Genomic DNA, 15,970 nt, shown 5'->3' with positions numbered 1-15,970 from the left:
TTTTATCAGACCCCCAAAGCTGTCACTGTTATGCCCTAACTCATAACATATACTAACAGGTGCTAAGATATAAACGGGACCTTATATTTATATATAGGGTATGGATTCTGAGTTGAGGTGGGGTTTCTTTGGTTTTTCCTGGTGAGAAAATCGGGAATTACGAGTTACGACCTCTAGTCGACAATGCAGTAATATTGACTCCTCTCCACTAGAGGGAACTAGAGGGACCATCGCGCTTATTGCAAAACAGTCGAAGAAGTTTACGCTCCAGCAGCACGTGTGAGGAAGGTAAGTGTCTGTTTTGTTTTTACCCTGTTCCCAGTTTAATGGCAATTAAATGTCAAAAACGAGCGGTTTTTACTTAGAACTGTATTATTCGTTTTGATGGCTAACGAAGAACACAAAGAAAGAGCACGAATAATCTTGGCTGCTCGTTTTGTCTGTAACGTGCCGGGCAGCAAGGCCCACAGAATACACACAGCTGGACAGATGTTACATTTTGGTCCCCTCGGCATTTTTAACGTAACATAGATCAATGTAGTTATAAACATATTTAAATCAAGATTTGTGTGTTGACCTACAGAAAGTAGTTGAGATGACGTCATTAGCACACCAGTTGAAGCGGCTCGCTCTACCGCAAAGTGACCCGAGTCTGCTGAGCCGGAGGGAGGTCGCCTCGGTTCTCTTTGATCCTAAAGATGCTGCCAGCATGGACAGGGGCACTATCTATGCCCTGGGTATGAAAACACACACACACACACACACATACATATATATTACAGAATGCTTATGCAGCTCACTCACACACACCCAATATAGAACGTGATGTATGGAGTTTGGAAGGTGACAAAAGTATGAATATGAATTATATACACACCATATATAACAAAAAAATAATAACAATTGAATTATATGCTCTATATATAATAATGTTTTCTGCAGTTTATTTAATACATTTATGTTTTTGCCAGTTTTTTCTTCATATTGAAAACTAATCATTAAAAAATAAGTTTTACTGTTTTGAGATTTAGAGGTGCAGTAATTTGTTTATATATATTCATATATATATATATATACACATATATATACACACACACACACACACACACACACATATATATATATATATATATATATATATATATATATATATATATATATATATATGTGGGTGCCATCTTCCACTCACCTTCACACTGGAATAATGTTGTATAATCGAAACCCTGTACAAATTCATGCTCAGGCCGTATTCCAAATGCCTTTCCTATTCACCAAACATGGACCCTATTGAGGATATAAAATAACAGTGCTCTAGAACCTACGTAGTGCTCGATATGACAAGTTATGATATAAGTTAGATTCAGCTGTAACAGGAGAGATTTCGATAAATGCCTGTTTGGAAATCGGTAACATGCAAGATTTAAAAATCTTCTTAGATTTTTATATCTTGCATGTTACCAATTTCCAAACAGGAGTTTATCAAAAACCTTTGTTGTAATTATATTTTGTATGAGAGAATTTTCAATTAATAGAATATTACCATACATAAAGTATGTATTAAATGACACATTTATTCAGGTACAATACAGAATGACATGTTAAGGAGAATCTTTACTCCCTCAGTGCATACCTCACATTTAGTATCGACTCAGCCCACTTGGAACCTCAACTGAGGTGGTACTAAAAAAAAGGTACGTGGTATCCACAGTGGAAAGCGAGCAGAGACGAGTCGAGCCGTATCGTGCAGTGGAAAATTCCATTTGTAGATTCTACAGATCACAATCGATCCTGGGGCAGAGCTTTGTAAACATGGGTGGGCTCTAGTAGTTAAAAAAAAAACCCCACCTAAATAGTTATGTTTGGCATTTAGTGTTTAACATCACCATAGAAAACTCAAAACTTTTATTTGTTCCCTGGGAATCGCAGATGCTTCGCCTTTGACCTAATTTACATAAAATGTATTTTTAAGGTTGTTTTTGTTTTTTAGATTTGTATTTAGGGTTCTTGTTTTGTTTTTATTTTTATTATTATCTCAAAACTGTAACCTGTAATTTCTAATTATGTATTTAAAGACAAAACAAAGAGAAACACTGGTGGGGAAAAAAACCCCCACATAAATTTCTTAAATACAATACAGAAAAAAATTGTTTTCTGTGACAGATAGAATTCTAATATATGAAATGCATATTCAGATACTATCAGTTTCCAAGCTCCATATTGATGCAGCTCAAACACACACACACACACACACACACTACAAAACATGACACAGTATGTGCACACACACACACACTGCAGATTACTTAAATGCTATATAATACATGATTCCTGGATTGCTTAAATCATGCCTTAATAATATTCTGCTAAAGTCTATATGTCCATTATGCAGGTTGCACAGGGCTTGATGAGCTACTTGGAATTGAGGCAGCGTTCGCAGAGTTTCAAGAAACCCTCTTTAGCCAGGCTTCCTTAAGCCTTGAGCGTAGCGTGCAGTCCAAGGAGGTAAACCAGAAACTAGACAAGGACATCTCACTGTTCCTCGTCCGTCTATCCCCATACTTCCTGCTCAAGCCTGCGCTGAAGTGTTTGGAATGGCTTGTACACAGGTGGAATATCTCTTATAATAACATCATTATTTTGCTCATGATTTATTAAGCACTGTCATGACTGTCTGCTGTTGGCTATCTGTATGTTCTTGTTGGTTATTTCATGTTTGAACACATGTAGGCAGGCATACACTGAATTTTTATTTTATTTAATTTTTTTATGACTGTATTTCAGGTTCCACATTCACTTGTACAACCAGGACAGTTTGATTGCTTGTGTATTGCCATATCATGAGACCAAATTGTTTGTACGAGTCATTCAGCTTTTTAAGATAGAGGATCCCACACACAGGTGGCATTGGCTGCATGCACTTCAGGTAAACATTTTTAAATTGCTCTGCGATGGGGGAGATCTTTTATGCTTTTGTAAATGTCTGTTATATTTCAAAGATGTGTCAAAAATTACTTATTTATTTATTTATTTATTTTATACAACTGATGACAAATAATAGGTGTGCTTCTTTAAAATTATGAGTACTGAGAAAGTCTGCAGTTATTCACTCTTCCATAGCAGTAAATAAGATAAAGCTAGGGAGTCTTCATCCAATGTTTTCATCCCAAACAAAATAAACTACTTGTCTGTGTTATGCAATTCCATTTTGAAATATTCCGGCAGCATTTTTTAGTCAGTACAGCGAGACAGCAACTTGCTCAGATGAATTCTCTCTCTCTCTCTCGCTGTCTGTCTGTCTGCTCCATAGAAACCTGGAGTTCCTTTACCAAGAGGGACTCTTCTGACTCACTGTTATAAAGATCTGGGTTTTATGGATTTCATCTGCACCTTGGTGACAAAGTCAGTCGAGGTAAACCATCTTTACCCCAGCCTGATTTGTTGTGGTATCATGAAGAGATTTGTACTGTTGTAGCCTGATTAACTGGGCAACATTATTGTTCTTTTAGGCCTATTCGCGATTTGTTCACGATGGGAAATGTGCGCAGCTGCGAGTGATATTTTCTTTCTATTCGGCAACTATTGTTCCCGCACTGGAGGCAGTAGAGAAAATCACAGATTCTGTCTTAGCCAAGTTGCTTCCATATTTACAACTGGTAAGTCCAGATCTTACTTAACCTAAAAATGTTAATACACTTTCAGTCAACTCCACAATTCTTGGCCCCCTTCTTGAAACTTAAAAAAGCATGCCTTTAGTAATTAATTTCATTTTAGCACAATATTTCTTTGAAACGTAAACCATTTTTGTATGGGGAATATTTTATTAAAGTACACTCCTCCTTGCACTTGTACTTAGGATTTTGTCTAATTTCTGACCTCTTCAGCTAATTTGCTGGTTTTCAGTAGCATTCAAAACCTGAGACTGAGATGCAAAACATTAATTTGGCATTCTGTGACCATTTCTTTGTTCATTTGGGTGCATGGCTGGGGTAATTGAGTTGTTGAAAGTTCAATTTATGGCCATCTATCTCTATCTGGAGAGGAAACTAGGTTTTGGCTAAATTCCTGTCAGGTGTTCACTTGTTCCAGACCGTTATTACATCTTTATTACGACTCTGATAGTGCACAGTTTTACTGCATGTGTATCCATTACTTATAATTTATGCAGGTAATCTACTATCGTCATGGATGACATGATAAAATAGAGATTTTACATGTGTGTAACTTCATATTTATACCATAAGGAAGCAGAAATGAAAAAAAAAGGTTAAGTTAACAGTAGAGTTTGTGGAGACTGAAAACAATTCACTAAAAAAAACATTTATATTAATATATATATATATATATATATATATATATATATATATATATATATATATTTTAGTTTCCCCAAAAGTGGTAGTTTGCTTGAATAAGTATTTAGATATTCTTTAGGAGTAATAATTTTACAAGTTTTTTTTTTAACTTGGCAATAGAAAAAACATTATTTCAAAATGTTCTTGGGGAAATGGTACAGTTAGAGAACAATAAGTAGAATCTCCACTCAGATAAATTTGAAAATCTGAATACTTATTTGTCTTGTTTATTTTCTACAGTCTTTAAGGGTTGACTGTAAATCATAAAGACAGCATTAAGATTTTAACTTAAAATTGTTTAAAACTGCAATTGCGCAATTTAAATATTTGACATAAAAGCGAGGCCTCAGAGCACTGGAAAAAGCAGAGATGACTACAGCAAACATTTTTTGCAGGGCCTGAAATCAGAGCTGTTGGACTACAAAGCTGCCACTTACATGATTGTGTGTCAGCTTGCTGTGAAGGTAGTGATGCAGCCAGACCTGCTGGATTCACTGGCACGGCAGTTGAGTAGGTCAGTGAGTAGAGCTCCAGTGCTGACTTCTGAGGGCTTGTCGTGCCTCATAATCCTCCTCCAAAATCAGAAGGAAAGAGTCATCAGACAAAGGTGAGTGTTTCTGCTTGCTCCAAAACTAGTACTTTGATTATTTTCATCTGTTGTACTAATAACCGATCTACTCAGTAAATCAGACATATTGTTTTTTCAGTCAGTGAATTATTTATTAATTTTTTTAAATTAATTTTGAATGTGATTGTGATCTGTTGATGGATGGATGGAGTTTTATCAGTAATGTCCCCATCCTCCTCCACCCAGGACATTTGAGTACCTCTGTCAAGTTCCCTCTCTGGTGCCCACCCTGCAGTGTATAGCGGCCTCCTACGATATCAGTCCCTTGCTGCACTACCTCCTGCCACATCTCACTCACATGGTCATCACGCAAAATGGTAGAGTTCATATTTGCTAGTTTTAAAACTGTTAGATAAATGTTTGGGCTTAATCTTGGATAAATGCCTGAAAAGTATTTTTTGTTGATCATGGATCAGAATCCTAGTGATGCAACAGTCACCCATGGCCGGGAATATATTCTCTTTCCCGTTTCAATTACAGAGAAAAAAAATATCCATAAGTTTCTCTTCTGTCACTTGGCTCTTGAACTATGGCGTTTAAAAAGTATCTTTAATAGTGTAAGGAGAGATGAGTGCGCAGTAGTTTACAGTGAGCATGGATATTAAAAGAGCACAAGCTGCCATGAACTACGTGTACACAAAAGTGTCCAAGAACATGGAGCAGTGAAATAGTTGATATTGGGATATTTGCTAATAGGATTCAAATGTTTTGTGATGGTTTCAAGTTGGAATCCATTTGATGCCTTAGTTTAACCACTGGTCATGTTGAAATCATCACACACCATTATAAATTCCACTATATCTATAAATCTATATCACTCTATAGATTTTCTTTAAATTTAGTTTATTTACCTTTGCGTAAGAAGTGGCCAAGTAGTGCCACTTGCTTGAAATTTTCTTTTAAAAAATGTTGGTCGCTAAAACAATACAATTTTATAACTGATTTTGTGTTTAAGTGACAAATACAGGAACTCAAATAGGTAAAAAGTAATTCTTCTCCATCTTGGTAACTCTTATAAGAGACAGATCGAGATCTGGTTCTCCGGTAGAAAGCGTTGGCCTGAGAATCATAGGAGTGGGAACATACATCTTATCCCTGCCCCAAAGGTCTCAAAAAATCAACTTGACCCACAAGAAAAATTTAGACCCTGGTGAGCAGAAAAGAAGTGCACCTGTCTAAGGGCTCAGTGTTCACTCTCACATGCAGCAACTTCTCGTCATTGCTTCGCGCTCTCGGATAACTTTGTGTGCATGAAATTCGTGTCCCCTTGTGCTCTCTTTTAATGACTAATGACTCATTGATAATGTTCTATGAACTCAGATTGTCTGTCCATTTATGTTAAATAGTAAAGATAGTATGTTTAAATAGTGTTTGTGGAGCTACCTGAGCAATTTTCTATACCTTTTTTTGAATAATAATAATTTGACTGAAATTGCTTGCCAACAGATGAGTCAGGCAAGGAGGACTCGCACAGTGCTTCAAACTGCGGCCTTCTCAAGTCAGTCATCGAGAACCTTCCCTTGACCACTGGCTTGGCGAGCACAGTGGCACGGTAATCTGCTTTAGGCTCAAATCTGTGTCGTCATTATGTGCTGTGTGCACAGTGCTCTGGAGTATGAACGCTGAAGACTAATAATAAGGATTTGTTGGCATTTCTAGACTACTCCTTGAGGGATACATGTGCTGTGGTACAGAGCTCCCCTCAGACAAACTCTCCGTCCTTAATCAGAAGATCCAACCAGTTGTCAGACTCTTTGAACACAAGTGAGTTTTCAGCTACCTCCAACTTTGCTTTAACTGTGATGAATCTAGAATCTTAAGCTTTTTTTGTTTTCTCCCTACTTGGTCTTGACTTTCTTTACCGGGTATGGGATGTGCATATTGCTGATGTAGTATCTGGAAAAGGGTTGAGCACTGTAACCTTTTGTGATACTCAAATATCCATATTCCTACATGAATAGTTTTTGAAAATATACACGAGAAGCTTAAGAAACTTTTCCCAGCTAAAAGAAGCTAAGAGTTTGTGTTTTTTCCACCACAGCTGTGTGTTGGGTTACAGAGCCTCACTGTCACTCTACATTCTTCTATTTACTATAGATGTACATAATGTATTTTCTCAATCTGGCAGTTGAACCTTTTTGTTTGCTTTTGTTAGCTTCATTTCACTTGATGAATCACAATATTTGCTGCTTGTGTTCTATCATTCTCTTTAGTTTTATGCATGCACGTTTAAAAACGACACTGTAATAAACAGTTTATTTTATTTAGATTCAAATTTGCAGATGCCTTAGTCACATTCACACATGAAGCTGGGTTCAGTTATGCAAATATCTGAATAACTGTGCCCATTCTTTCCCAGACTTTATCCAGATGAGAAGAGAGTGTTTATCTCTAATGCTAATGCTGTGTTGCAGGTATCCTGGTGCTCTGGATGCTGTTCTGGTGGCTTGTGTGGGTGAGATCAGCGCAGCGCAGCAGAAGAACCTTCTCCATCAGTTCCTCTCTCTTACCGTGTGCTGTGGCAAGCACCAGGTAGGCAGAGTAGCATTTGTGTCTTTTCCTTCTGCATGTTAGTACAGTTTAAGACCAGGAAGTGTTATGAAAAGAAGATAAAAATGTAAAGAAGATTTGAGGATAATCTGGACTAGATGTTTGGTACTTCTAAAAGCTGGTAAAAATGCAAAAGCTGCCTTCAGTTCAGTATTGGAACTGGTGCTTCTGTACCAAGTTGAAACATAACAGTACTGTTTACCAAGTCTAGATTAGGTGCACACGCACACATCTGACTGCAAAGGTGAAAAGAAACCCTACTGACTTGACAGCAAATTAAAAATGTTATCTAATTAAGAACATATTAAACCAGACCCAGTGAATATGGTATCAGTGGTATCCTTTTACACCAGCTGCATCATTTGTAAATGAATTGTACTAAAAGTGTATGCCATGTGTGACATGCTACTATATCACTTGGGTGTTTGTAAACAAAAAGAGACCCGCATAGCCTAGCAACGTGGTTAAAATCTGACTGAAGAATCTATCAAGAATTGTATTAAGGAATTGGATTAAAATGTTATCCACTCATAATTATGGATTACCATCAGAGTGACTGTAGTTACTCACGAGAAATGTTCGTGATCATCAATGAGTGAAAATCATTTTGCAGATTATCTCAGTGATATAGCTTTTCGGAGGGTATAGCTCCTAAGCTATAATATAGCTGCTAGAGTGTTTGTCTGCATGTTATTCAATTTATTTAAGGGCTTCACACAGCCATGAACAGTCAACTAAAAGGATTATAAACTAAAATGATGATAAAACATTGACAATAAAACTTTTATTGTGCATTCATGTAACCTTTACAAATATTTGTTCTCCAGGGCATTTCCCTATTTAGATTAAAATTTTTTATTTATTTAGTTGTTTTTTTTAATGTTACTTCGTAAGCTATATAATGTGCAACAAAGTGAACTGAATACAAATACAGGTTTACTTGAGTAATCATTTGGTTTAGTACTTGCAGAGTATACATCACCAAGCTGCCATTACTGTTTAGCTAGTGGTAGTAATTTTAGATCATATTACTGTTTGGCGTGTTAATTGATCATGAAAGCTGCATGCTGTTTTTGTTACATAATTCATTTCTGAAACATTTCATTGTTTCGGTTGTTTTAATTGTTGTTTTTAACCTAAAGCAGTATCTGCTGCGCTGTTGTGTAATTTCTTGTGTAAAATTCTGCTATCACTAGTTTATATTTATATAATTCTAACTGTAATATCTGCTCCATTTTGTGTACTTAATGTGTAGGTTCTGGCAAACTCGGACACCTCTCTGATGCTCAGTCTTAAACACCCTGTGTCCGCTGTGAGGAACATGGCTGTAGAATATGTGAAAGAGATTCTCGCTGCTGGACAGGTTTGTTCAGCCTTAATGCTGCGTGGTTGCTGTGTTGCGGCATGCAGGAAATGTTCCGAAAGACCCTATACTTCATTGTGTGAACACCTTTATTTATGGAAATTGCATGTATTGTAATTTGTATGGTTTGTGTGTGTCTTCTATAAGGAGGGCTTTGATGAGGCATTCCTGAAGGATGCTTTGCTTGAGAGGTTGAAGGATGATGTGCCTGATGTTGTCCTGTCAGCACTCTCGGCACTGCGGGTAGGAAAAAAGCCCTATGGCCACCAGTAAAGCATGCTGTATAATGGACATACAGATATGTTGTTGTTTTTTAAAGAAAAGTTCACCCATTATTTATGCAATCACAAATGCATGATTGATTTAAATATCAAATTATTGCAAAAGTTTTCCAGTATGTCATGAGCTTCTAAATTTCTAACGCACATGTAACACATTGCGATTTCACGAGACTTTACCTAATTCTTTCACAAAACACTTTTATACTTAATATCAAAATACATGAGGAAAGGTTTTGCTTTCGAATGTTCTGAATACTTGTTCCTTTTTCTGCATGAACTCTGATTGGGTTTTCTTTCTAATGATGGCTCGCCAGCTCTATATCGATCATATGGATTCAGAGAAGACAATTTCTTGTTTGATTTCTCTTCTCCACCGGGTCCAGCCAGCCGACGCTGATCCCTGGTGCGTACACAAAGCAATAGACATGCCACATTTCCACGTTATGAGCTTTATTAGTGTCGGCGTTGTCCAGCCGGATGTGCACCTTCTAGAACTAATAATCTCTGCGATTGATGCCATGACAGGTATTCAGTATTAAAGGAGGCGGTTCGAGTTCTTGATGACTTGCCCGTCAGGGAGGCTAACCCTAATCTGAGAGCCCAAATTAGCTGGGAGCTACTACCTTTCCTGCTAATAACAAATTCGGTACCTGAGTCAGCAGAGCTGAAGCTGGCGCTGTTTGTGGCTGAGACGCATCTATTATCCCAGCATCCTCTCACCGAGGGCTGGGCCAAAGGTACATACACAGTTGCTGACTCTCTTACATCCCAATTGCTAGTGTCTGACATAGAGAAATTTTCGTCATTACTAATTTTGTTTTTTGACTGAGTATGGTGTGTCTTTGTTTGTTACAGTATTACACGGGGTGCTGAAGAAAACTCCTCCAGCAGATCTTATCCGAGTGGCCAACCAGATGCTCATCAACACTCTGACAAAAAACCTGGCCCGCATGGAGCCATCCACTAAGCGCAATGCTGTAAGTCATTATCCGGCTGTTGGAATTCTTGGTTGCTGATTGTTCTGATTACATTGAGCTTGTTTTTCTTATTTAGCAGATCCAGAGGAGGGCTCTCTGATATTTTTGTTTGTTTGTTTTTCTTTGTGTGAGACAGATTGAGAGTGTGTGCGCATTGCTGGCCAAGCAGGGTACTGGAATGAGAGAGAGGGCAGCATTCGTGGTGTTGATTTGTGCTCTTCTGCAGTCTCTGGAGTCTCTGAATGAGAGCATGCACCTCCACACAGCTCAGACATTCTTCAGACTGCTTGAGCCCTCGCTGAGAAAGCTGTACGCACTACAGACTGAAAAGGTCTCGATACTGCTTTATACTTACACTTGCACTGAAAAAAATAAATTACTATTTACATGATGGTGTCATTGAAACATTAAGGGCATTAATATTAGGATATCAAATTAATACAATACTAATTTTTAAGTATTGTATTCATAAAATGACACTTTTCAGGTTTGGAGAGAAATAGTATAAAGTTTACCAATTCTGTGTAGAATACATTTGTATTTTTATGGTATTTTAAAGAGGTAATGCCTCAAGTAGGCTGGGAAACCTTTCACAAAGTGAAGTTTTGACATTTTCTACTATATGTTGTTCTAAAAAATAGTTTGTTCACAACTTATGATGTAAATTGTTCATACTGTATGTTGTTCATGTTGTCTTATTTGCACATATCTCAGTCACAAGGTAGTGCAATTTAAAAAGCTGGTTTCCTTCAGAGAAAGAGAAAATTACTCTTAAAGATTCATAGCTGCCTGATAAACTACTCGGATGTCTCACCCATCAAGCAGTCATTCCATGTTGTAATAAAAATAAGAAAATATTTTTTAATTTTAGGAGATCAAATAACCTTTATAATTACTTAAAAATCATTATATTTAATTCATGAACTATTTAACGTCAGAATTATCTTAATGTGATTAAAATTATCCTAGGTTGTAACCCCAAACTTCCTGCCTACCTCTACATTTGTAACCTAATTTATTCATGGGAAAAAAATATTAATAGTGTTATTGGATAACTGTTTACAATTCTAAATACCTACATATTTTCAATGATGTTCAAGTCAGGGGACTGTGAGGGCCATTCCAAAAGCTTCCAGTTTGCATTTCTTGAAGTCGTACATGGTGAATTTTGAGGTATGTTTAGGATCATTGTCCTGTTGCAGAAGCCAGCCTCTTTTCAGCTTCAGTTTCTTGGATAAAGGTGTTACACTTGCTTACTGATATTTGCTGGAATCCATTCTACCATCTGCCTATAAAGTTTCCTGTGCCACTGGCTGTCACACAAACTTTATCCACCTCCATGTTAGCAGTTGGCAAGGTGTTCTTTTCACCAAAGTCTCCTGTTTCTTTTTTGTCCTTTAAACAGACCCTTGTTGATTTTGTGGCCAGTAAGTTCCAGTTTTAAGTTTTATATCAGATCTTGCCTTGACTTCACAGTTCCCCTTGACTGCCATTTCTTAAAGATCTTTGGAACAGACAATGGAAATTGGAGATGGAAACACTTCAATTTCTTTTTATTACCACCTTCTCTTCTGTAGGCATCATATTCAGATCCTTAGTCAGCTCCTCCGATGGTGGTTAAGTGTTAGGACAAGGTTTGATGAGTCAGATATATTTTTATGCTGTGGAATTCCTAATGACAAATCACTTAAGGCTAACTAGTTAAACTGTGAAACTTTACAACTGGAAGAGTGTCCAATATTTTGCACAGGACACAATTACTATATTTTTCTATTTTTTTTTATTCAATAACTTATGTAATTTGTCCAGGGTTTTGGCCATTAATTTGGTCACAATTTGGTTATCAGATTCACCTATGTTAGCCTCTCTAGTTTTATCACCTGAAGCAATTTGACCATGATTTGCTCAAATGATCTTTGGTCACTTTTACTTCAGTGGGGTAATAATCTAATTATTACTTTGGAAAGTGTTCAGCCTCCTTCAGTTTTTACAGACTTACTCTGTTATACATTTAATTTAAAATAGATTAAATTTACTTTTCTGGCCATCAATCTACACACAATAACCAATAATGACAAATCAAAAACAAGGTTTTTGGAATTTCTTTGCAAATGTATTACAATCAAAAACTGAAATTGAAGTTGAAAGAAAATTGAAGACAGTTTGTGATGATGATTTTTGGACTGTTGTACTTTTTCATGTATCAATGTTAACATTGTTGATTTAATTTAATAATCAGAAATACCTCATGGCACTGTGAGCTTTCCTTCACGTTTAACAATATTTTAAGTGTTTGATGGACCCCATATATGTTGGTTTGTGGTAAATGTGTTGCATTGTTGCAGCTATACGAGGGCCAGGACAAAGCATCTTTGCCTATGTACGAGGTGCTTGCAGGCTTCCTAGTTCAACTGCGCACTGGGAAGAAAGGAGAAAGGGAATATAGCTTGCTGCTCCTCTCTCTCCTCCAGCAATTCATTAAAAACCTCAAATGTCCTGCATCTACATTCAAAGGTAGAGTTGAGTGATTTATTTTTCATCCTGAGTTTTTTATTTTTATTAGTTTTAAATTGACATTACCTTTTAATATGGTGTGAGAACCCAGATAGTATTTGTCATTTGACTTTCAGGATCTTATTTATGTTTTAGGTGAGCTCTGGTGGAACCCAGAGAAGCTAGACATGAATACTTGCTGCTACCTGCAATTGCTGTGCCACCTGTTTGACATGGCGATGTCTGGGGCTAGTCAGGGACCCCTGGTCTCCAGTTTTAGAGCCCTCTTGCAGCCCTTATTACAGGTACCACAACAGCATTATTTGCATTAACTGCTTAGTGGTGCATTGTGAACAAAGTAGCCCAAATGCTCATAGGCCTTTGTTATGACCCTTCTATGTACACTGCAAGGGCCACACCCAGAACATGCTGCGTGAGCAGAAATATTTGCCAGTAGTCTAATTTTTGGTAGCAGTGTGTTCTGGGTTGTAGCCACAAAACTGCTATAAACAAAAACAGTGCCACGCCAGAACAGAACATGCTTATTATGTATTTGACTGTCTAGCTAACTGTATGAGGCACCTGTGTTCAAGTACTGAAATCACTACGCAGATATAAAGATGCGTAGAGACAGAGGCAAAAGAAATAACACTTCTCTCAGTATGTCAGTGTAGATAATGTAGATAACAGGACTAAAACAAATCTCGGGGACAGGTGGTTTTCATTCTCATGTGGGTGAAACAGCAGGACACGGGTGAGATATTACGTTTACATTCAAGTTTAATACATCTCCATTGAAAGTATTCTACTACACTGACTCCAGTTGCTCCACAGTGCTTTTTATTTTACGCTGCGTCCTACTGTTCTGTGGAAATTTCACTGGTTTTGTAGATATGACACATATGAGATATTTGTACTGACCTCCAGATTGTTATGATAATGAGTCTTTATTGATCACATTTACATTACAGCACAGTGAAATTCTTTTCTTCGCATACCCCAGAATGTCAGGAAGCTGGGGTTAGAGTGCAGGGTCAGCCATGATACATAAAAGGTTAAGGGCCTTGCTCAAGGGCCCAACAGTGGCAGCTTGGCAGTGCTGGGGCTTGAACCCCGACCTACAGATCAGTAATCCAGAGCCTTAACCGCCAAGCCACCACTGCCCCCTTATAAACAGTGGCAATCGTATAAATGTTGTTAATCCAGTAAAAAAATTTCCGATGCCCTGCGCACAAATATTAACATGCTTTTTAGCCTTTTAAACTCTGGGACAGTTATAACTCTCTAAACTTTACAAAGTACAACTGAGGTGAGAGTGCAAGCTGCTGCTGCATGGTGAGAAAAGTGACATTCAGTAAAGTTGTTGCAGTAAAGTTTCCTCTGTTGATTATTTCTCTGTCAAACATATGGACCACTGGGAAATGGTTTTTGATTATGCAAAATTAACCCCCCCCCCCCCCTCACTAGGTAACCGATTAATTTTATTTTCTGCTTTTAATGTGGATTCTCAGGTGCACCTGAGTGAGCCAGAGCATCTCTTTAAGTTTCTGTCTCTGCTGTGGGGCTACAGCAATAACCTAAGTGACCAGTTAGAGTTCTGTGTGACAGCATTGCTGCAGACCCAAGCACTGTATGTGGGTAAAGTGCTTCTTAGTGCCCTCCCTGTGAAAAAGCTCAACATTCTGGCCTCACCCTCCTCAACAGGTACAGAAACGTACTCCCCTTCATCAACACAGAATGCTATTTTCTTACAGAAAGCACTTATTATTTGTGTTCATTCTGAATTTGAAAGCTTATTTTTTGCTGCCGGCAGTGGTGCCATCTCTCCTGGGGTGTCTGAGTTGTGGGGTGAAAGAGGTGAGAAGGGCAGCAGTGGCAGTGTTGCAACCTCTTGCTGGAGTCACCACCTCTCCATACCACCCTCTATTAGAGAAGCTGCTTCTATCAGCTGAAGAGCTCATCGCTGATCCAACCTACCTCGCTCAGGTTGTCCACTGCCAGTTGCTAACAGATTCTATACATAAATAATTGTATAATATCAATGCCATTTGTGCCTATGCTTAAGGACTCTTAAAGAATTGCCTTGGGATTACTTGGAGCAACAGCTGTATTGATTTTTTTTACTTACTGTTTGTGTCCTTATCTGGGTTTAGGCACTGTCAAGGCTGTATGAGGAAGCTGTTTCTATGAAAGGGAAGGGCAAAAACAAGCTGCTCTCGGCTATAGAGCAGCTTCTACAATGTGTGAGGTCTCCCGACTGCCCCAGCTACATGGCTAAAGTATTGCTGCGAGCACTACAAGACGTCAATGGAGAGGTATAAGCAATTTTTCTGTGAATTTATCTCTTCTGATAAAGATCTAGTACTGGTATGTTTTACAAGGTGCTGGTGATTGGCTTTAGACATAAATTGAAGACTGTGACATAAACTAATCCAGTGGTTTTAGACTAACCACACAATCAGAACACACTTCTCAGCCAGACGCTTGTTAGAGTTAGAGTATAGTTAAAGAAATTAGGTTTAGTGGCTTGGTTATAAATGAGATATTAGAGGGGATTATTAAATTTTATTTATACAGCAGTAGAACAATACTATAAAACTATAAAGAAAAGGCTGCATATACGGTTGTGGTTTCTGCATTCCATATGACTGTTTAATGCTTGTTTTGTTTGTTGAGCTGTGAAAATAACCAAATGATCTGTGTATAGCTTATACTGGCAAATAAATGCCATGGCTCACTTTACTGTGGGTGAATCCTGGGTGAATGAGTACTGACAATAGTAGAAAGGCCATTGGTATTGCTGTAGATGTACTAAAGAATATTTTTGTCTTTTTACTTGTTTGTGTGTTTCTCTCTGTCTCTTGGTCTCTCCAGTTGGTTTTGGCCATCCTCCTGCCAGCCATTGAGCGTTTGCTGGAGCAGTGTGCTCCAGACACTTTAGTTTTTCTGCCAGATGAGGCTCTGTTCCTGCAGTTGCTTCTGGGCAAGTACTCTGAGGCTTCTGCCCCACTGCTTGCTCGAGATGCTAGGAGCCTGGAGCTCTTTATCTCTGCACTGGGCAGCTCCTCTAAACCCTACTCACACATGGACAGTTTCCAGATCATTGCCATGGAGCAGGTAGGCAGCCGTACCCTTCTGGCACAGGGGTGTCCGGTCTTATCCGGAAAGGGTCGGTATGGGTGGAGGTTTTCATTCCAACCAAGCAGAAGCCACGTGGGGTAAGATGTTGCAGATATGATTGGACACCCCTGCAATATCCTAACAAATGAGTCTGGAGACATGACTAGATCCCACTGAACACATAAAACAAACACTATGAGAGGCAA

The 15,970-nt window shown here is 38.1% G+C and overlaps 1 protein-coding gene across 1 annotated transcript in view; it reads left to right on the top strand.

Moving 5' to 3' along the window:
- Positions 1-238: 238 nt before the first annotated feature.
- heatr1 (HEAT repeat containing 1) overlaps positions 239-15,970 on the top strand; it is a 33,344-nt gene continuing 17,612 nt past the window's right edge. Inside the window, exons 1-23 of the mRNA XM_053639937.1 lie at positions 239-288; positions 584-737; positions 2,390-2,606; positions 2,782-2,923; positions 3,308-3,409; positions 3,507-3,653; positions 4,748-4,959; positions 5,167-5,297; positions 6,427-6,532; positions 6,640-6,744; positions 7,395-7,512; positions 8,786-8,893; positions 9,041-9,136; positions 9,489-9,577; positions 9,700-9,911; positions 10,030-10,151; positions 10,288-10,482; positions 12,497-12,665; positions 12,801-12,949; positions 14,156-14,348; positions 14,458-14,630; positions 14,798-14,959; positions 15,519-15,761. Coding sequence (XP_053495912.1) covers positions 596-737; positions 2,390-2,606; positions 2,782-2,923; positions 3,308-3,409; positions 3,507-3,653; positions 4,748-4,959; positions 5,167-5,297; positions 6,427-6,532; positions 6,640-6,744; positions 7,395-7,512; positions 8,786-8,893; positions 9,041-9,136; positions 9,489-9,577; positions 9,700-9,911; positions 10,030-10,151; positions 10,288-10,482; positions 12,497-12,665; positions 12,801-12,949; positions 14,156-14,348; positions 14,458-14,630; positions 14,798-14,959; positions 15,519-15,761 — 3,333 coding nt within the window. The 5' untranslated portion in view covers positions 239-288; positions 584-595. The remainder of the gene's footprint in view (positions 289-583; positions 738-2,389; positions 2,607-2,781; positions 2,924-3,307; positions 3,410-3,506; positions 3,654-4,747; positions 4,960-5,166; positions 5,298-6,426; positions 6,533-6,639; positions 6,745-7,394; positions 7,513-8,785; positions 8,894-9,040; positions 9,137-9,488; positions 9,578-9,699; positions 9,912-10,029; positions 10,152-10,287; positions 10,483-12,496; positions 12,666-12,800; positions 12,950-14,155; positions 14,349-14,457; positions 14,631-14,797; positions 14,960-15,518; positions 15,762-15,970) is intronic.

Source organism: Ictalurus furcatus, chromosome 13 (assembly GCF_023375685.1).
Source record: "Ictalurus furcatus strain D&B chromosome 13, Billie_1.0, whole genome shotgun sequence".
Lineage (NCBI taxonomy): Eukaryota > Metazoa > Chordata > Actinopteri > Siluriformes > Ictaluridae > Ictalurus > Ictalurus furcatus.
This window is presented reverse-complemented; position numbering and strand designations above follow the sequence as displayed.